This window comes from Pteropus medius, unplaced genomic scaffold (genome assembly GCF_902729225.1).
Source record: "Pteropus medius unplaced genomic scaffold, Ma_sr-lr_union100, whole genome shotgun sequence".
In the NCBI taxonomy this organism is placed as follows: Eukaryota; Metazoa; Chordata; class Mammalia; order Chiroptera; family Pteropodidae; genus Pteropus; species Pteropus medius.
The window spans coordinates 13,406,400-13,426,298 of record NW_024340692.1 but is presented as its reverse complement, the minus strand read 5'-3'; the positions used below and the strand labels follow the sequence as shown (position 1 = coordinate 13,426,298).

The 19,899-nt window shown below is 33.7% G+C and overlaps 1 protein-coding gene across 8 annotated transcripts in view; it reads right to left on the bottom strand.

Moving 5' to 3' along the window:
* RFX3 (regulatory factor X3) overlaps nucleotides 1–19,899 on the bottom strand; it is a 252,018-nt gene that overhangs the window by 41,108 nt on the left and 191,011 nt on the right. For all 8 annotated transcript variants that reach the window (XM_039885934.1, XM_039886267.1, XM_039886016.1 and 5 more), the window contains 5 exons: nucleotides 19,066–19,185; nucleotides 8,330–8,451; nucleotides 6,467–6,579; nucleotides 2,518–2,633; nucleotides 1,927–2,081 (listed from right to left, as the gene is read on the bottom strand). In XM_039885934.1, coding sequence (XP_039741868.1) covers nucleotides 1,927–2,081; nucleotides 2,518–2,633; nucleotides 6,467–6,579; nucleotides 8,330–8,451; nucleotides 19,066–19,185 — 626 coding nt within the window. The remainder of the gene's footprint in view (nucleotides 1–1,926; nucleotides 2,082–2,517; nucleotides 2,634–6,466; nucleotides 6,580–8,329; nucleotides 8,452–19,065; nucleotides 19,186–19,899) is intronic.

The window sequence follows — 19,899 nt, the reverse complement described above, 5'->3', positions numbered from 1 at the left end:
CAGGGGTTCGCACCAGATCAAATTGTGCACATTAACTCTGACAACTTTTCTCATGAATGGATGGTTTGAAATTTAAAATCTATTCTAAAGCTAACTTGTTCCAACCTGCTCATGATTAATATCAAAATGCATACAATCAGAAAGTAGCTATCTACACTGTAATTTAAGCTTTATTTTGTTGTAGAATGGGAATTAAATTTCCAAATTTAGTTGGCACATTAATGTATCTTATAATTTCAGAGAAACTATAAACTATATTTATGTGGAAATTCCTGAAGTTGCATTGTCTGCTGAATGTAGAAATAAACTACTTGACGGAATAAATTGGTCAAAATTTGCAAACAACAAAGGTCAAATATACTGTGCATTTAAACTGTGGGGCTTAAAGTTAACTAAATTGATACATGATTTAAGTTAGGAAACTGTTCAACTTGTAAGTTAATCTTGTGATGCTAACATAGAAGCAAACGATTTTAGAATTATTTCATGAATATTGATGTTGTTGATTTGCCTTAAAAAAGAAAATGCTTACTGACATCTCTTCTCAGATCTCAAGAGAGAAATTGTACATTGGTGGTAAGAGCCATAGGTTAATGAGCTACCTTATGCAATTAAACATCTCTAGAGATCATAATTCAGAGCAAAGGCAGCAAGACAAAAACAAGGAAAGTCAGATTCTAAAACATAAATCAGTAGAGAATTTACACACTGAAATTTTCCATGACGACATCACTTCCAATTATTTTTTTTAGTCGGGAAACTCGGTGTAGATAGAGTAGAAAACATTAGCAATTTTATAAAAAATGTGAGAAAATGGCAGCTGGATTTTTTTCAAAAATGAATTTCTATATAAATATGTGTGTATGTTCACTGATATTATATGTAAATATGTAAGCAAATATTTCAAGGAGGCGAGGAATATATGAAGTAACTCATATCTTCCACAGTTATCTATCATATTTAGAAAAAAGAAGGTATAAATATACAAACATTAGTATCTTCAGCTTTTGTTTTAATAAATCCCTATTTAAATATTGTCTGGAATAATTTAATACAAATCGACTGTGAACAGTGTACCTGAAATACATGGTTGCCAATTTCACAAGCTAAAAGACTGCTTTTATCTTAATAATGTCATGATAAAGTAGAAATTCTGTTCTATGTCTTTAAAGCTAAGGTCACTAGTACATGCTCATAAAGATGTAGGCATAAAATCATTCCAACTGCCTCTAACACAGTATCCATAGGAGCGTTTATATTGACAGCTGCAGAAAATAGCTTTGTTTGCTACAAGGTAGTTTAGAAAGCAACCATCACTTGAAAAAAAGGTAATCTAAGTTATCTATGTAATTCCTATTTGCTTCATGGTGGGAATACAATGCTTGTGTAGTTACATAGATTTTTCTCTCAAAATGCCAGTTAACCATTACTGTTAATGGAAACTGCATTTGTAGTTCTTAACAAGATGTAGGTGACAAAGTAAATGCTTTTATAAAGGAATTCAACTTCAGTGGAAACCAAGATAAATTCATTTCAAATCAAAAGCAACCATGAAAGAGGCTGGCCTAGCAATTAGATTTCAAAAATTTTTGGTTTTACAAAGGGAACTATGTCCTTGGGTTCAATAATTTTTACATGATTGACTGGTCTGGGAGTGTTCTTGCAATTAGTCATTGGGCTGTCACATCCATAGGTTAGCTTTTCTTTCAGAAAGAAAACTACTAAAGATTGAAAAACAGATATTTTTCCCCTCTTACTACAGTTCTGCTCTAGGCTGTTTTCAGGCAATACTCTGTGTTGCTTGTTTTCTATTTGGCAAATCTAAATGAGATTAGAATCACTCTAGATTGCAAGGTCACTACCCCAAACTTTCTGGGTGGAATGTATGAGAACAAAAGCATCCGTACTTGTCTGCATTTAACTTACTAGGAATAGGTCTAAGGACGTCGGGGATGAGAATCTCCACCAAAGCCTGGTACATCCCATGGTCACAGTTACACATCCATTTCAGGATAGACTCATGTTTGCACAGAGTTATCAGCTTTGCTTTCGGAAGTCGACTTTCTATTTCACTCAGATTGCTGGTGTGAATAAATGTAGCAAATGAATAGATGGCAAATGAGGATAAAAAAGAAAATGGACTTTAAAAATAGTTTTAGTTTATCAAATACTACTGAGGTTAGAACTATACCACCATTGTACAGGTGCCATATGACTGGATATATATAACACTCCCCCAGAGCTGCCTATGCACGTCAATACTTTCTCATGGTATAAAAGGTAGATATGATGCTAACTCCATGAGGATGAAATAACTCTACTGCAGTCCCCCAAATCAATAAAATGGGAGCTATAATACACACTCTGAACCCTCAAGAGAGCAGTTTGTGGTTTATTTCAATCTATTCATTTAATGTTATCAGGTAAGGTTCACAACTGGTATACATATTTCTAAGTTATTAGCTGTGACATCTACTCAGCCATGAAAATGGATTGGAAAAGCATATTGATTCTGACCTTGATTCAGTAATGGTAGTGCCGTCAGCTGGAGTAGAGGGAGAATAGCGCCAGAATGTTTGCCACAATTTTTCTATCAGGCTAAACTGAAGATTCACAACAACGTCCAATATTGCCTAAAAAACAAAAAGGTTACCGGTATTACCATATAATACTTCTTATGGGGATGTGTGAGGAGCACATAATGTAACGGGACTTAAATGGTAAAGATATCTTTGGGTTCATAAGTTAACATGGTGAAACTAGACTAAATTGTGCCAGTGGAAGTGAGGAAACAAAGGAGATTAGCTAGGGGAGAAAAAAAAAAAGCAATTCTTGAAGGATTAGGCAAGTAACTTGCATTCCTCTCATAATGGCCTCATCTCCCATCCTCACTTTCACCTCTCTTTTTCCCCAGTGTCATGCTTGCTTCCCTTCCTCTCCATTTTCTTCTCTTACTCCTTAAAGACCCATTGTTTCCTTCTGCCTCCAGAGTTGCTGCCACTCTTCCTAGTCTCAGACTAGAAAGGGCACAGGACATAGATTCAATTCACATCACTCCTCACTAGGCTAGGTGTGTCCACTGGCCATCGAAGAGGCCAGAACTGGGTGAAGGATGTGGAGGTGCTTGTGTGTGGCAGACAGGGTTAAGGCTGACCATGGATTGCAGAGTGTTCCCAGCCAAGCTGAAGCTGGGGCAGAAAAAGAGCACAGTAAGCACCTGTCTTTGCTCACACTAAGCCTCCCATTAAATCCTACCTCTGCACAGTACCTTTCGAGAACAGCTTTAAGACTATCGCTTTTCTAACTTTGGGGGTGGGGTTTCACCTCCCCCTTCTCCTTAATTTTATCCCCGAGAATTATTTTCCAGTTGTATCAAAGGCTTTTTTTTTCTTGATGACGCTAAAATCTGCCACTTTCATTAACTTTTGATGATCACATTTAGTTTCACTCTTCCACTGCAATTAGTTTGTAAATTTACCTTCAGATAAAAGCAGTTACTAAACCAACCAAAGAATAACTTGTTTGTGCAAGGAACATGTGATTCTATGATTATTTCGAGCATAAAAGATGGAAGCTGTCAGAATAATTGTTTGATGTCCTCAGCACTGAGAGCGAGGACAGGTAAACTAGCCCAGTTAAAATCTACAAAATTCACAGAAACTAAGAGACAACAGGAAGCAATTGAGAGAGTCAATCTGAGTATTTTAGGCAAAAAGAGGAATCTGTAATGTCATAGTTCTAGTTTATGCTACCTGCATAGACTGGTCTTATGTATGATACAGAGACTAACTGCTGTTCTACACAAAAACAATCTGAGACAACTTCAAATATTAAGCAAAATCTGTTTGGAGCATGTTCTGGAAACTGGTAGGAAATGTTACAAGTAGTTGGATAATGAAAATGGAGAGAAGGGGTCAAATTAATTAACATACTCCTCACCCTTTTATATCAGCAACTATGAAAATGCAAGTGTAAACCCTGAGATTAAAGGGCATATAGATAGATGTCCCTTTCCACAGGCCAAAACCAAAAGCTCCACCAGAGGCAAATTCTTACAGCTGCTTTCTTAACTGTAGCTTAGGAACATTCCAAAAGATATCTCTTAATGAAGAAACTATTAATATCTTATAGAATATCTTATATGTCTCTATCTATAAGACTGCTATAAGAACACTATGTGTAGTGTAAAAAATATATATATTACTGTTGTAGCAACATGTGCAGAAAATTACACTTCTACCTAAAACTAGTGATACTTACAAAATAATTTTGATAAATGAATTGTGAGAATTTCAAATAACAGGCAAAATAGGTATAGCAATATTTCTTTAAAATACATACTGTAGGAAATATGATAAAAATAAAGAATTCAATATATCTTAAATTCAGTATCTCTTCAAATTAAATAATCTCTGATTCTTCTGAAAAGGACATGCACATCGGCCTCTTGAGGCAGTTTTACAAATGACTCAAACATTTTATCATTTGTCCATCCACCCACTTTCAAATATGTTCATACTAAAATATATAGGCAAATATATTTTAAAATAATCCATATTCTACTGGCTTAGAGCAATGACTATTTATAGGACTGGATATGAGATTCAGGTAGCTGTACTTCAAAAGTTTGTAAGTTTGACAGGGAAAAATATTAGAATTCTTCATTTTTTATATTTGCTGCTATGTCCCATGAGAGATGGCATAAATGCTGTAAACTATGAAATAAATGGGGATCAATCTGTGGACTGTCATGTCCCACATAAATTATCATTTACATCCCTATCTCTTCATATGGAGTATGCCTGAAAATTGGTACGTTAATGAAAATTCTGTAATCCAAAGAATATTTTCATCTTATTGGGGGAATTTTTCACTTAGGATACTCTTACTGTACAGTCTTTAGTATTGTGAATAACCAAGCTTCAACTTATATTTTGAATAAATATGAGAAAATTTAAAAAATCCAAACTATATTTTTGTAGGCTGCTTTGCTTAAGGCAAGGTTCACCTGAACACAAGAGAAATAAGAAATTGCTTAGAGAATCTTTCTAGAAATCTTTATTAAATACACATGATATTCATGTAGAAAGAAACTTTTTCTAGATATTTAATTATCGTCCAGAAATTCTCTAATATTGAGAAAAGCACAGTCATCAGAGAGAAATGACAATTAAGTGTCTTTCCATCATTCCAAGAAATGTTGGGAACAGACTGGCAGGATATGTTCAAGAACACTTTTGGCACATGGTTTGTTACTAAAGACAGAGCTTGTCCTTGGTTGTTAATAATCTAGCACCCTTGACAAGCACTCTGATTTTTTCAAGCAGTTCTTATTTCTGGAGTGGGAAAAAAATCCGTGAATGCTATGAGCTGAGACTTCTCACTGTATACTGCATTGTCAGCAATTAGGAGGACTGCGTGTGAAACCCAAAGGATTATCTTTTACTCTCAAGTAGATCACAAATAGCTCTGGAATAAAGCTACTTAAATTCTAAACAGACTCTTCTTTCAAAAGGAAAGGCACTTAGGAAAACTCTTACTGCAACAACATTATCCCCCTGGTACTAGGGGAGGTGCAAGTACATTAAAATTCTGGCTTGGAGAGTGTTCACCTCCTGGAGACCATGTAGCCAATTGTAGGATATTCAGAAAGGGAGTAGGAATAGGGATGGACAACACCAGGAGAAAACTTAATTAACCACAAAAACAAAACAAACAAAACTGGGGTCTCAGTGATCTATGGAAGGAACACCTCAAGTGCTTTATTAAACATTTCTAGAAAATATTTTTGATAGAACTACACACTTAGGGTATAAAATTCAAAATGTAAAAAGGGTATATTGAAAAATTAGGTCTCTTTCCCTGGATTCCCAGTTACCTAGTTTCCTCTCTCATGTTCTCTCTTCTGGAGAGATGTATGTACATGTTCTTTTTCATTCAAATGAGACTATGCTATGCACACTGCTTTTCATTTTCATCTTGCTTTTTACTTTAAACATTAATCTTGAGCTTGTTCCATATTAGTACAGTTAGAGTTGCCTGTTCTTTTTAATGGCTGCATAATATTCTGCTCTATAGAGTGCACCATATTTTATTTATTCAGTTTCCTATTAGATATTGAAGTTATAACCAATCTTTTGCATTAAAAACAATAATTCAATAAGTTCCTTTGAACACTTATCTCTTGACCCATACGTAAAATTTTTCTAGGACAAAAATCTGAAATGGAATTGCTACATCAAAGGATTCATATTAGAAAAGACTAAGATTGAGAGTAAAATTTATTCTCCCTTTCCTGCATTCCTCACTTCTCTACTCTGAGACAAGATGAAAAATTAACTTATTAGTGCTCAAAGAAATATGAACTAACTTCATCTGTCCTCCAGAAATAAGTTTGATTATTTCGTTTTAGCAAGTTGTCTAGCAAAACTTAGCATGTGCTTGTAATATGTTTGAAAAGACTTACCTCACAGTGCTCTCGATAAAGACTCTGCAGTGACTTGATATCCTCAAAGGTAGTACCATCTGGCAGAGAAGAGATTTCAACTTCTCCAAACTCTGGAAGTGCTCGAGATGCATCTGTTACCATGACAACACAACAGAAAAAATCTTTGTGGATGGTGCCAATTACAGATTAAAGAAGGAAAATTTAAGAAGACTAAAAAGAAAAAAAATTAAAGGTCAGAGGTCCAAAGAGTAAGGATTTTTGATATTAGTATTTGCAAGCAGAACTTGAAAACATCATTGGCACAAAAAAATAGAGGGAACATAAATATTTACTTTGGAGAAAGTAAACTTTCACTATGACTATACTGGAAATAACATATAACAGTGTCTCTTAATATAGGGCCACTATTAAAAGAAAAATACATCTCAAGCTGGCCGGTTATCAATTTTAGCTATTTTTACTATTATGTTAGATAAGTATGTAAAAAATAAATCTAGCTTTAAACTCATTATGCTCATACCTCTTACATAATCATAAACCACAAGAGCTACAAAATAAATACAAAGAAAACTACAAAAAAAAAAAAACATTAAACTTAACAACATTAATTTGATGTGATGGATGATGCTGTTGTCCTGTAAGTAAATTATCTCTCACAACATAAATATGGTATTGACCACTGTGACATGGGATCTTTTGAGTTTGACAGGCCTATACCAACATGTACTTCATGGTGGCTGGTTCTCCCATTACTCTCTTCTGCATGCAAATGAGTTGTGAAACTTTCCTCCACACAGAGCACTAGGACATCATTCAGCCTTCCCTTGGGATGAAGGCATAATTTACACAGTAAGTCTCTCTCCGTTCTTTTCTAATTAGCTCTGGACAATTAATGCAAAACACTTTGGTGCCTGCCTTATCATAAAGTCAAATATGAATGTGGAAACTAAAATTGTGGGACAGTATTCCTTCTAGTCTTATAGGTAATCCTGAATATGCTTTTATCTTTTTTAAGATTATAACTGAAATAAAAATATAAAAAAATATTCTCGAGAGCTCAAACGTCCACAAGAATATACCTGAGGTCTTTAGTTTGGGAAATGCTGCCATAATATTTTCAACTTCAGGAGCTGTTCCTATTTGAGAGTCCATTTTAGTTTGTCTTTGGCAGAAAGTGCACATAGATACATATACACACACACAGACACATACACACACACACTCTCTGATAGCTTCTACTTATCTTGATCCATTGTACAGAAACTATGCATGTTCATCTCTAGAAGAGCTGTCAATTAAATTAAAGTGCCATTTTTGCACCATTGGCTATGATGGGAATATGCAAAATGTTCAAGTTCCACTTCCTAACTCTTTACATAGAAAGAAACATGTACATCGCCTAGAAAATTACAAAATAATAATAATAGAAAGTACTATGATCAACTTAAAAGAATAAATTATTTTTTAAAAGCTTATATTTTTTTCTAATCTGAGACTATATGCATATGTAACTTTATACATAAGAAATAAGAATTCTTTTTGGTACTTCAGTTAGTACTGAAAGTAAACACAACACAATTTTGATCACAAAAGCCCAATTCATATAAATTCTGGAAAACAATTTCACAGCAATGAGCCTTTAATTTATATACATTTAAAAGGCCTACATAGCTCAAGATTTTAAAAAATAAGCTGTAGTAAACATGAGAAAATATAAATGAACTAGAAATATCATATGATGTGCATAGTTTCAGCACAAAAAAAAGTCTTTCTATGTTAATTAACATCTATAATAGACATCGCACTTGGAGAAAACACTACTATTGTTCTCTTGTTTTCAAAATCCTAATAGCAACTAATATGCATTACACCTTAACATACCTAAAAACTGTTGATGATGTTGACTTTGGGCAATTACAGTTTGCTCAACAGATGTGCCTGTCTGTTGACCACTTCCTGTGAAACCATCTGCAACCCCATCCACTTTCTGCATAGGCTTGTACCTAAAAATATTAGATGGAAAAAAACAAATAAACCAAATTATTCCTTGCTTTTTTGTACTACACAAAACTCCCAAGGCATCCAATTTTATTCTATCTTCTTTAATGTCTCATGATAGTTGTAGGCTTTTTCTCCTTAGTCTCATAGAGCTAAAATTTTTAGAAATTTTTTCAATTGTGAAAAGTAAAAAGTGGGGAAGGGCTAGGAAGAGGATCCATTTTAGAAAAATCAGAAATTTATCTAAGAATAAATGAGTTATGAGGTATTTCTTTGGACAGCAGATGTCCAAGATCATAGTTTTAATACACGATTTGAACATAACTTTTAATGGTCATTGGATCAAGGGAGAAACATTTTAAATATGTTGGGACTTTAATCTGAACTAAGGTCTGGGAACTAGGGCCTGAGAAATGTTGATGAACGGCTTTCAATTAATTAGCATCTCTAAAATATGAATCAGCCTACGAACTCTACAGTACTGTTTTTCATATCTCCTAAAACCTCCCCATACATCTCAACACATTCATCTCCCTTGAATCCTCACATCTGCAGACACAAAGACCTAAAGCATCAGCTTGCAGCAAAATACAAGCAAGAATCCATTGACAAACCTAATTTTACCAAAAAAAAAAAAAAAAAGTCAGCTACAGTTATGTATTTATCTTTAGGTTCTAGTCATACAAATTCATGGATTTTCCATACCGCTAAGACAGAAAATATGCTCCAGCAGCATGGGGAAGAAGGAAAGACTGCTTGGGAGAGGAATACCATGTATGAAAAAAGCTTGGGCAACCCTCCTAGGATAAGCAAATACAAAATAAAAAATAAGCAGAAACTATAATTTTTTCTTTTACTAAGATTTCATTTACATTTTTTCATTTAACAAATTTAGAAAAACAGAAAAACTAAGAAAATAAAATCCACAATAAGCTTATGTGCTAGAGATACCATCATTTACTTTATGCTATTTGTCCTTGCATTCTTTTTTTCCCCTATTTTTAATCATATTTATAAACAAAAGCACCTAATAGTCTCACTATCCAGACACTTGACTTACATTAATACCATAAGGCAACTGGATCATTAGTATGAAATTACTGTGAATATCAATGTCCCTAATGCATGATGCCTGTACTCTGATAACAGATATAAAATGAATGGACTTGGCCAAATATCATACAAATGTTCTAGTTGCCGTAAGGAATGATTCAATCTTGAATGTTATTAATTATATCTTAGATAAGTAAAACTTCAAAGAAAAATTACAGTCATTCATAATGACATTTATATTTGTTTCGTATATGACAGTAACTCTCAAAGAACTATGAAAAACAAAAATAAAGTCAGAAGATAAACAGTGTAGATAAAGGCTACAACACATTTCACTCTTGTTATCATTTTAGTGATGACTCTGTATCCCCAAAATGGTACTTGCTTTTTCTAATGATATAAAAGAACTCAAACTTATTCTTTTATTTAATGGAAAAACCATCTGAAAGAACTTTTCAATTGGGGCCATACCAAGAGATGACAGAAGGATAAGTATTGTGATGTGCTAGAAGCACTGTTTATGAAAAATTGAATGTTTTTCTCATTTTTTTCCTCCTTAAAAAACCATCTTAGCAAGGCAAAAAAAAACTTTGTGAGGCAAGCACTTTGAATACTTGTGTGGGGGAGTTGCTAACCATTCTGTTCTAGAAAATTTGAATGATATTATCCTTAGGAAATATATTTAAGTAAGTTTCTTGTCCTCATTGATTCATTCCAGGTTTCATTTGATTTTAGCCTCTCTTTTTCAGCTATGAAATTTTATATCAATAATAAAAAAAGCTAAAATTGTTTAACTATGTTTCTTCATTTAAGTTAATGAACTATGGAATTCATGGAATTAATAAAAGCGATTAAAGGAATTTTAATTATTTACCCTGGAGAAGAGAAAATGGAAATATTTCCTATAGATCTCAATTATATTAAAATATTATTGTAGGATTAGAGAGTAATTATGAGGCTTTCGCTCAGCTACATTTACCAAGTTTCCTTTGTCCTTCAAAGCATCAAGTATACTACGGATGCTTAATGGCACAAATATCAAGGACAAGTGTAATTTCACCGTAAAAGGAAATGACACATATTCCTCTCAGATTTTTAGAGGATGGATGCTATGTTACAACCTACTTGCGCACAGTGCTTAACAAGCCTGTAGCCTGCAAATAAAATAATCGGCTTCCTTTGAAAGATGTAGATAGTGGACATTCCTAAGGAAAAGATATATTTTTAATAAGTACTCAAAATCATGGTGCATTATAATTAATGTGCAATTATGCTTAATAATGATGATTTTGAGTGGAACGCACTGATTAGAGGTACACTATATTATACAGGAGATGGAAAAATGCATCAATATTAGCTTACAGAAAAAAAAGGGAATAAGTTGGTAAACTGTGGAGAAGCCATGCAGGTCAGTACTTAAACACAAATCATAGGAGTGGTAATGAAAAGAAAAGAAAACACAGTCAGAACTGGGAAATAAGTTCATTTTAACCATAAAAGTAAGGGTAGCAAGGTGAATAGTGGATTGAATGGATTAGGCAAAACTGCAATATGTGTATTCATTCTTGGTTGCCCTGTCAGTATGACCTTTGTAAGCTGGAACCTCATGTTGTACCTCCTCAGAGAAAGGTGTGGGGACAAGTTTGGGAGGGGTGTGTGCCATAAAGAATGACGTCAGGAAGGGCAGGAATGGCTCATATACAAAGCAGTATTAGTATGAGCTAAGTATGAGATAACTTCCAGATACTGCTGACTTTTGTTTTTTCTGCTTTGTTTTAAAGATTAAATTATGTGGTGGCATACCCACAGTGTCTTGCCTGTCATTGGATTGGTACTTAGAAGGAATCTCCAAAAATCACAAATGTAGATCTGAGGAAAGCCACATGTTCATTTTCCAGATGCTCTGAGAAGAACATCCTATCCCTATCGTCAACCTCAGAGGGTTGGGTCTCCCCAGAGAAAGAGGGATTTTAACAGGAAGTCAAGAACAGGTATATTAAAAATAGGCTAAACAAATATCTGTGGTAAATGATTCTCCTTGGAAGAAACAGTTACAGATGATATTATCTTATATTAGGTTTTGAAACCTAATTGTATGTAAATTGTCAGGTAGCTTTCAAAAATAAAACTTAAATGCTAAGCTCACCCTAGATCTACCTAACAAAATCTCTAAGAACAGGGCTTAGGAATTGATTATTTTAACAAGCTTCTGAGATGTTTCTTAAGGAGCCTGCAAGACATTAGTCCTTAGGAGTCTGTTGGCTTGATACAAATTCCATCAGCCCACTGTTATAGAAGTACATCTATAACATTAGAGAAATGTCATTTTTTTTATAATATGTCATTGATTTTCAATTCTTTTCAATAAATCACACTTGGGATATAAATAAATATCTCTGAATGGATGATGAATGAATGAATGGATGCTTAAGGTAACACTTCATTATGCTATTAATTGATCTTAATGTATATCAAATCAATTTAACAAACGTTTATTGAGCATTGACTATGAACAAAACACTTAGGGGCACAGTTTTGAAAAGGCTGTGTATAAACAGAATTTTTCCAGGCTGATTTTTATATTCTATTGACTTACATGATAATCCAACATTATTTTAACTCTGGCTGAATTTCAACTGAACTCTTAGCATTGAAACATCATTTTCAGATTTCCTGCCTTTCTACCTTCTTCAAAAAATAATCACCATTTAAATATGAAATTGTAAAAACCAGAGGTACTTTCTACTGAAAAAATTTTTTGTTGAATTTGTTAAATAACTGAACTCTTTAGTAATCCTTTAAAAAAACTGAACACTCTCCCTTTTCCTCATTTATTTTACAGATTCATTATTTTTAGGTTAGGCTGTCTTATAGTAGATTATTAGTTTTCCTGAGTTGTGTGTGCTCTGAAAAAGACCTGAGCTGCATCTAATAAAGAAACAGCTCTTGGTTTCAAAATTAGTAAGAGGCAAATGATAATTTTAACAGCTTGCAACTCCATGGGCAATTAGAGCTAAAGTTGTTAATGATTAAGAAATCAAAGAAACTCTAATGCTTTAATAGCCGAGTGTATGCATGAAACCTGTCACTAACACAGAAAACTTGGAAAATTATTAGGAATCTTCCCCGATGAGGTCAGTCATAGCTGTTACTGAGAACATGGAGAGCAGGAACTCTACTGCAAAATAATACCTAATTCTGTCAATAATCTCACATGTACAGACACTGAAGGAATCCAATGGAAAGCAAAGAATGGTATATATTTACCATCACATTCAATTAACTACCAGGTGGAAGGATTTTCAACTGACACATTTGGAAAAGTCTCTTTGCCAAATGTTAAGTTATCGTATTGTTGGACCCCTTTGTTGGAGCATCTTAGACTTTGCTTAATGAAGAATGCAAAATCTGAATTGTATTGGCAAATAGAGTCATTCTTATGTGTACCATCTAGAAAGTATATAATCATTTAATTTACATGAACTAATCTAAATGTTGAGCTCATAATCAGGGCAAGAGGCTAACATTTTCTAATGGAATCTTGTGATTCTCTTTGGAAAAACTGTCCCAGAAATTCTTTAGATGACTTGAGGTCTGAAATGAACCAAATGATACAAACATGAACACTTAGAAGAAAATAGTGAATATTAAAAGTATCATTCTTTCAGAATAATAACTGATGCCTTGATGTCATATGGAATATGTCTATATCTAAATGACTTCTAACATAAACTCTGATGGATAATGACAGATAATTCCATCTCTTCAATTCTCTTGGTGGCTCTTGAAGTATTTGTCTCTTCATTGGTTCTACATCTATAATGGGCAAGGAAAGGAGGAAAAAAATTAAATACAAATGGGGTAGTTGTATTAATTGTAGAAGTTTTAGTAGAAAATTTGGGAGAGGTAGGGAAAGGACAAGGTTGAAGCTACTGGCTAAAATAAAAGTTGTGGATCATTCATTCATTTAACACATATTTATAGAGTATTGACAATGTGCTCAGTGCTCTACGAGGTGCTGAGGATGCAAAAATAATTAATTAATTTAATATAAAAGGTATCTGAGGCTCTATCTAGGAAAAAATAAGTGAGGTTCTTGCATATAGCAAAATTAAATGGGCCTCAGTTTCCTTATCAGTAAATAATAATATAATTGCCAAACAAGATAGTGCATTTGAAGTGCTTACTGAAGAATATTTTAAATGTTCAGTAAACATTCCTGAGAAAGATGAGTGGTGACTATTAGTATTACCAAACTTTACATACATTTCTATAATTAGTAATTACTGAATTGAGACTCTCCTATTTTCAATGGAAAATATCTTTACATCAGGGACTGGTATAGTGGCTTAGTGAAAATTAAATACCCCAGTGCCAAGACTCTTATTTGGCTCCAAAAGCCAAATGCATAGGCACCTGGTCATCTTCCTACTAAAGACTCCTGCCACCCTCAGTTGCCCCTGAACTATTTACCATTACTAGGTGTTTAGCTCTGTGACCCCAGGGAATTCATGGTCTAGGAATGGAATGGTAAACTATTAATATCAATCAAAGTTGAAAACCACTGGCCTAGAGATATAAAGAAATGGAAAACAAACGTGCCCCACTGCCAGGCTTCATTCTTCTCCAAAAGAGCCTTTATTCTTAAAGAAATATTTTTTCTCTAGTGCACATAGTATAATCATCATCATAATAATAATCATTATCTATCAAATACTTGATTGCTTCCAATTACAAAAAAAACCTTTATGTATTTTTTCCACTTGAACTTCAAAACAATGTGAAGTAGACTATTATTAATTTCCATTCTGCAGATGAAGAACTAAGATTCACTGCAGTTCAGTCATCCACTCTGCATAAGTACGAAAGCAGCCTATACTCAAATCCACATTTCTCAATTTTAAATACAGGCTTCTTTTCACTTGTCTATGAAACCTACATTAAGAAAGGTCTTCTAATGACAAAGGTTCTTGTCCTTCCTCACTCCTTAGGACCATGCATGCTTTCACATCTATCTACAGCCGAAGCAAAAGAAGCCTTGCTATACCATCCTTCCAACTGACCTCTATTTCCCTCCTTTCAGTGCCACAAAGGTTCCTTTTTCACAGAATCCAATTCCTATGAAGAGACCATTCAAAGAGTCAGGAAGCGACACATTTCCTCACTTTTTTAGGACATACTAAAATATGATCTTCCCTTTATTTCATACATAAAATATTTATTACATGTGTATGTCTCTGCTTGGGTTATCTTACCTCTTTAAGGGTGGAATTCTTATAAGAATAAAGACAAGAGGACTGGATTCTAATCCTGATGGCTATATAATCATGGGTAAGTTATCTACCCTTTACAGACTTTAGTTTTCTCATCAAGGGGATGAGCTGGAGTAGGTGATTTCTTCTTTCCACCTCTAACATTCTGTAATTCTGTGACAGCTCTTTTAGATGTGATGGACATATTCTGTATGCAACTGTTGGTTAAATATTTATTGAAGGAATGATAACTGCAGTTTAACTATTTTGAGAATGGTTCTGGGATCAATCACAACCAAGAACACTGTCAAAAGCACTTGGCTCTAATCCACTACTTTTGCTACCAAGATTTGGAAGAATAACTAAAATATATGTACCAACACTCTCTATGTGTTTCTTTTAAATATTAAAAATAAATTGCAAATATTTTACTTAGTTTATAGAGCTAAAAATTACTGATCTGTTTTGCTCTATAATAACCTAATTTATTTATTGTCTAAATTATGTTAAACGAATTAGTTCATGAGTGAATTTCCTTGAAAACTGAAGATTATCTCATTTAAGTGCAGATGTTATTTTCATTTGAAATATTTTCAACAGAAGATATTAAAAAAAAAACAACAAAAAACTATCATACATTCTCCTGCTTCCTTAACCAGGATACTTAACCTCCTCTTGATTACCTATAATGTCATCAATATGCCAAACAGCTGCTAAACTGTGTTCGACTAGATTCTAGTCACTAAAGGGATATTCAAAGGGCCTGCTAGAGTGCCTAGATCTATTTGTCCCTCCACTGAATGTGTACAGACTGCTTTGTTGAATAACCCAAAAGCAAATAGAAGACCCTTGTCTACTTATATTTCCTCTTGCCAGCTGTTCTATCTCATGATTTCCTGTGAATCAAGTGGGCTCTAATCTGCTCCTTTATTTTAGGTAAATGGCTTGAGGATGGCTTCATCTTTTTAATTAAGCTAAACTACAGGCTCTGTGACATCTGTTTTTCAATCAAAAGCTGTTTCCATTTATTTCCAGACTCATGGCTATGTCCCATATGGTGGTGTCGCTGGAAATCTGATTTGTAGATAAGTGGAAATTTCCTCTACTACCCTATCATATCTTCAAATAAGATACCATATATAAAGCGGCCCTAAAAATTATAAAGCTATATAAAACAAAGAATCATTATACAACTACTATGATTCCAAACTTATCAGAAAGATGTACAAATTGAGCTCTAAAACTTCTTTTATTTGATAAGATAATCACTGTATGTGCTTGAATTTTCTTACTATAAGAACATGTGAAACATGTAAATTTATATTACAGATGATGTGCATATATAGATGCATACAATAAACCTAGAGGCATTTAAACAATTAGAATATTCTAAAATATTACATACCAGTGCCTGCTATAAAATATTTCAAACCTCTCACATGTCACTTGTATTTTAACAGGAGAATGACAGTCTCTTCTTATGTGAATTTTAATATATTCAATAGAATCATTTGAGTTTTAGAATTTTATAAGCCATAAAACAAATTATAGTTCTTTTTCCACTGTTTTTAACAAATACACTTCTTATTCCTTACATCCAGACTTAGGGAGAGAAAGTCTTCCTCTCCTATCCAAAGTGTTTCTGCACACTGGGTGACTGGCTTCACTTGAGGCCTATCGATGTTGCCAGTTGATAGAATCCTTCAGTGACAACAGGAACCTCCCTCTGTGTTGCTAAGCCCAATGAGGGTTCCTTGAAGTTGATAACAGGAACACTGAAATCAGTCAGCAAGACACCATTCCAAGAGCAACTGTCTATAATCTAAAACTTCTGTAATTAAAAAAGACTCTAACGAATCAAATGTCAATACTTCTTTGGTTCTCTAACATTCTTATTCCATGAAAAAGCATACATAAACTAAAGTTGGCACGATTTGTTAATATTACTGAGAATTTTATATCACTTCTTAAATATATTCATATTACATCTAACTCTAAAAGCAATTACTACTAAACTGAGATTGCAGGTTTTCATGGCCTGTTAACCTTGAAAGCTCTGGAATTTTTTCACAAGGAGGTCTTTATAAGTCCTAGGTCTTGCTTACCTAACCCAGACTTTTAAAACAAAGAATGTCTCCTGAAGGCTTCCATTCCATGAAAACTTGCTAGGCTTCATTACAGTTATATCACAGGAAGAAGTAGGCTACAGCTGTCTTAAGTGTCATTCACCAAGTTTTTGTTCATCTTTAAGTTTGAGCATGTGTCATTTTTGAATCAAACTTTTTTCCTTTGATCTCACCATCATCTCCACTGTGTAGTGCTACTATGCATGAGTGTAGAGACCACACCATAAAGTAAAAGCTGTTAAGTGTTGCCACTAACAGGTGAAAAAATAACCATAACCCAAGATAATAACAGTTTATTACAACTCACACAATCTCTATCTCTAATCACAAAAGAAACTGTTCTATAATTCATTTTATTATTTTTTCAGAGCCCTTCTTAATAAATTTCATGGACTATATCTCAAAAAATAGGAATCAGCAATTTAAAAAATAAGATTGAGAATCTGTGCATTAAAAACGTAAAACCCATGAGATACCTTTATATAATATCCAATCTTGACCTGACTCTTCAGTCTGGGTCATTTGCACTAAAAATTATGACTGTGTTAAAACCACTTAACAAGTGTCTTTACTTCTTTTCTCTTTCCATTAACAATGTTTTGCACAAAATCAAATAGTCATCTCTCTAGAAAAAATCTGAAAGTCTCACTGTTTTGCTTCAAAGCCTTCATGGCTTCAGAGCTATGCTTTACACAAAGAACAAAGTTATTAGCTTCATATACAACCAAATCCCTTAATCTGAGATCCAATCTACTTTTTAAATCTCATCTCCCACTAAGCTACTCAATCTTCTCAATTCTCCTCCTGCAATACCAACCTCACCAAATCATAGAGCATTTACCAAAGACATCGTGAACTTTACCCCTCCATGCTTGTGTTTACATTATTCCCTCTGCCTGAATGGTCTTCTCTTTCTGATCTCTCTAAGTCCCTGCTCAAATAGTACTTTCTCTATGAAACTTCCCAATCCTCTCTTCCAGGAATTTGAAGAAAATCCCTGTTATTTCAATAGGTCCTTGGTTGATGCATTATTTTAGCACTTCTCACATTGCATTACTTAAAAAAAAAAAAAAAAAAATCCCATGTGCCTCCCTTTCTAATTTCTTAACTCCTCAAAAAGTAGGGACTATGTCTTATCCATGAACACAGGGCCTAGTACATAGCAGAGACTCAGTCAGTGCTTGCTGACTAAATAGACAAAGGACTACTGAGTAAGTAGTCCTTTTCTCCAGCGATGACTTGCGGCTAATATTTCTGACTAAGTTAGTATAGATGTGGAGATGTGGCCAAGGTGACTAAATATCCCAGAACAATGAATTAGGCAGACTGATGCAGATTACCTGATTACCTATGTGAAGGCTTCCTTACTAATTCTGCATGCTCCGTTGAAAAGAAAAATTATAACTACTGCCATGGCTGAGCTATATTGGTAAATAGAGAGAGCGCCTTCATTTTATTTACTCTAAACTATGATATAAGTCACATGAGACAGAAGGCCCTTGGCTATGTAACCACACTACGGGCTTGTGCAAATCATTTAACCTCTCTGGGACATGACTAAAAAAAACAGGGCTGTTAATGCTTTGATAGTCACAAGGCTGTACAGCTAGACTACACTGAGATATTTTAAAATGCTAAGATCTATGATTCTGTTCATCCGTCCATCCATCCATCCATCCATTCATCCATTCATGAATGCTTGAAATCTCTTACAGCTCTAATATCTATAATTCTACATCTATGAAAGTTAGATTCAAAGAAAATGTAAGAAGTCCTAAACGTTTTGCAGGAATTTTATACAATGTCAAAAAGAATGACTTGAGGGATGTGCAGAATAGTAAGTAAGACACTCCTACCTCCTGAAACATTTCACCAGTTGGTATTTGCTTGGGTATGCTCTTACGTTTTGTGTTTAGTTTTCCTGTCTGAATAATTTGGGATGTCACATTTAACTTTAAAAGGGGCCAAACAGGCTGACTGATAAGTAATTTTAAAAGATTTGGAAAATAGATAGGATCCATGAAATTCTAAATCATATTTAAGAACAACAGTATGTAGTGAAAGCATGCCAGCAATAGTGACATTATTGCACAATTAGGTATCTATTCTATTTGTTCAGAAAAAAAAAGGACCGAACATCTAAAGAAATATATAGTTTTGACATGTCAATGATAAATCCAGAGTCTACCTTTGTTTCTGTTGCATGGGTTGTTGCCTCATAGCCATATACTGCATATCTTCTTGCAGACGATTAAGAGGGGAATCTGGTTTGACACGAATCCCATAGTAATGGTACTTGGAGTTTCCTCTTCATAAAATAACAACAAACATTAGAAACACAAAAAAATCAGTCAAATCAGTATTAATCATATAGGATGTCCATTTAACTTCACATTTGGAAAAAATATATAAAAGCAATTATTAATGTTATATATTTATGATTCTGTATGCTGGATACTTACATATTTTTATGATGTCTACATTTGAAGAATCAAACTAAGATTCTGAATCAATCAGCTCAAGGCCCTAAGAAAAATCTATTCTTATAAACTTTGTCTTAAATATTAGTGAAATAGTCAATTTATTCCATTTAAGTTACATTTTATTTTCAAATTTATATTTTTAATTTAATTTGGAAGGAGCAATGGTAGGAAAAAAATTTCTGGCCAACAAAAATTCATTAACAGGATAAAAGGGTTGCACACTAAATAAGAATTTATTACAAAAAGGTTATATAGAACCAACAGAAAAAAAAATCTTAGTTCTGCTATCTTAAATAAGTTCTATATTTTTCAAGTTCTGTTACTGCAGGGATGATGAAGATAACTTCATTGACACAAGACTTAGTGGTGAAGTCTGTTATATTTAATATTTTAAAGCCTAGAAAGAAGCATGCATTTATTTACTCTACTCATTTTGAAATACATATTTTTGGTCTCTGTTCTTATGAATTCGTATTAGTTTACAGGCTGAATAGGATGTGTTACAACAGACATAGGGAAATTTCTCTGTGAAAATGGCA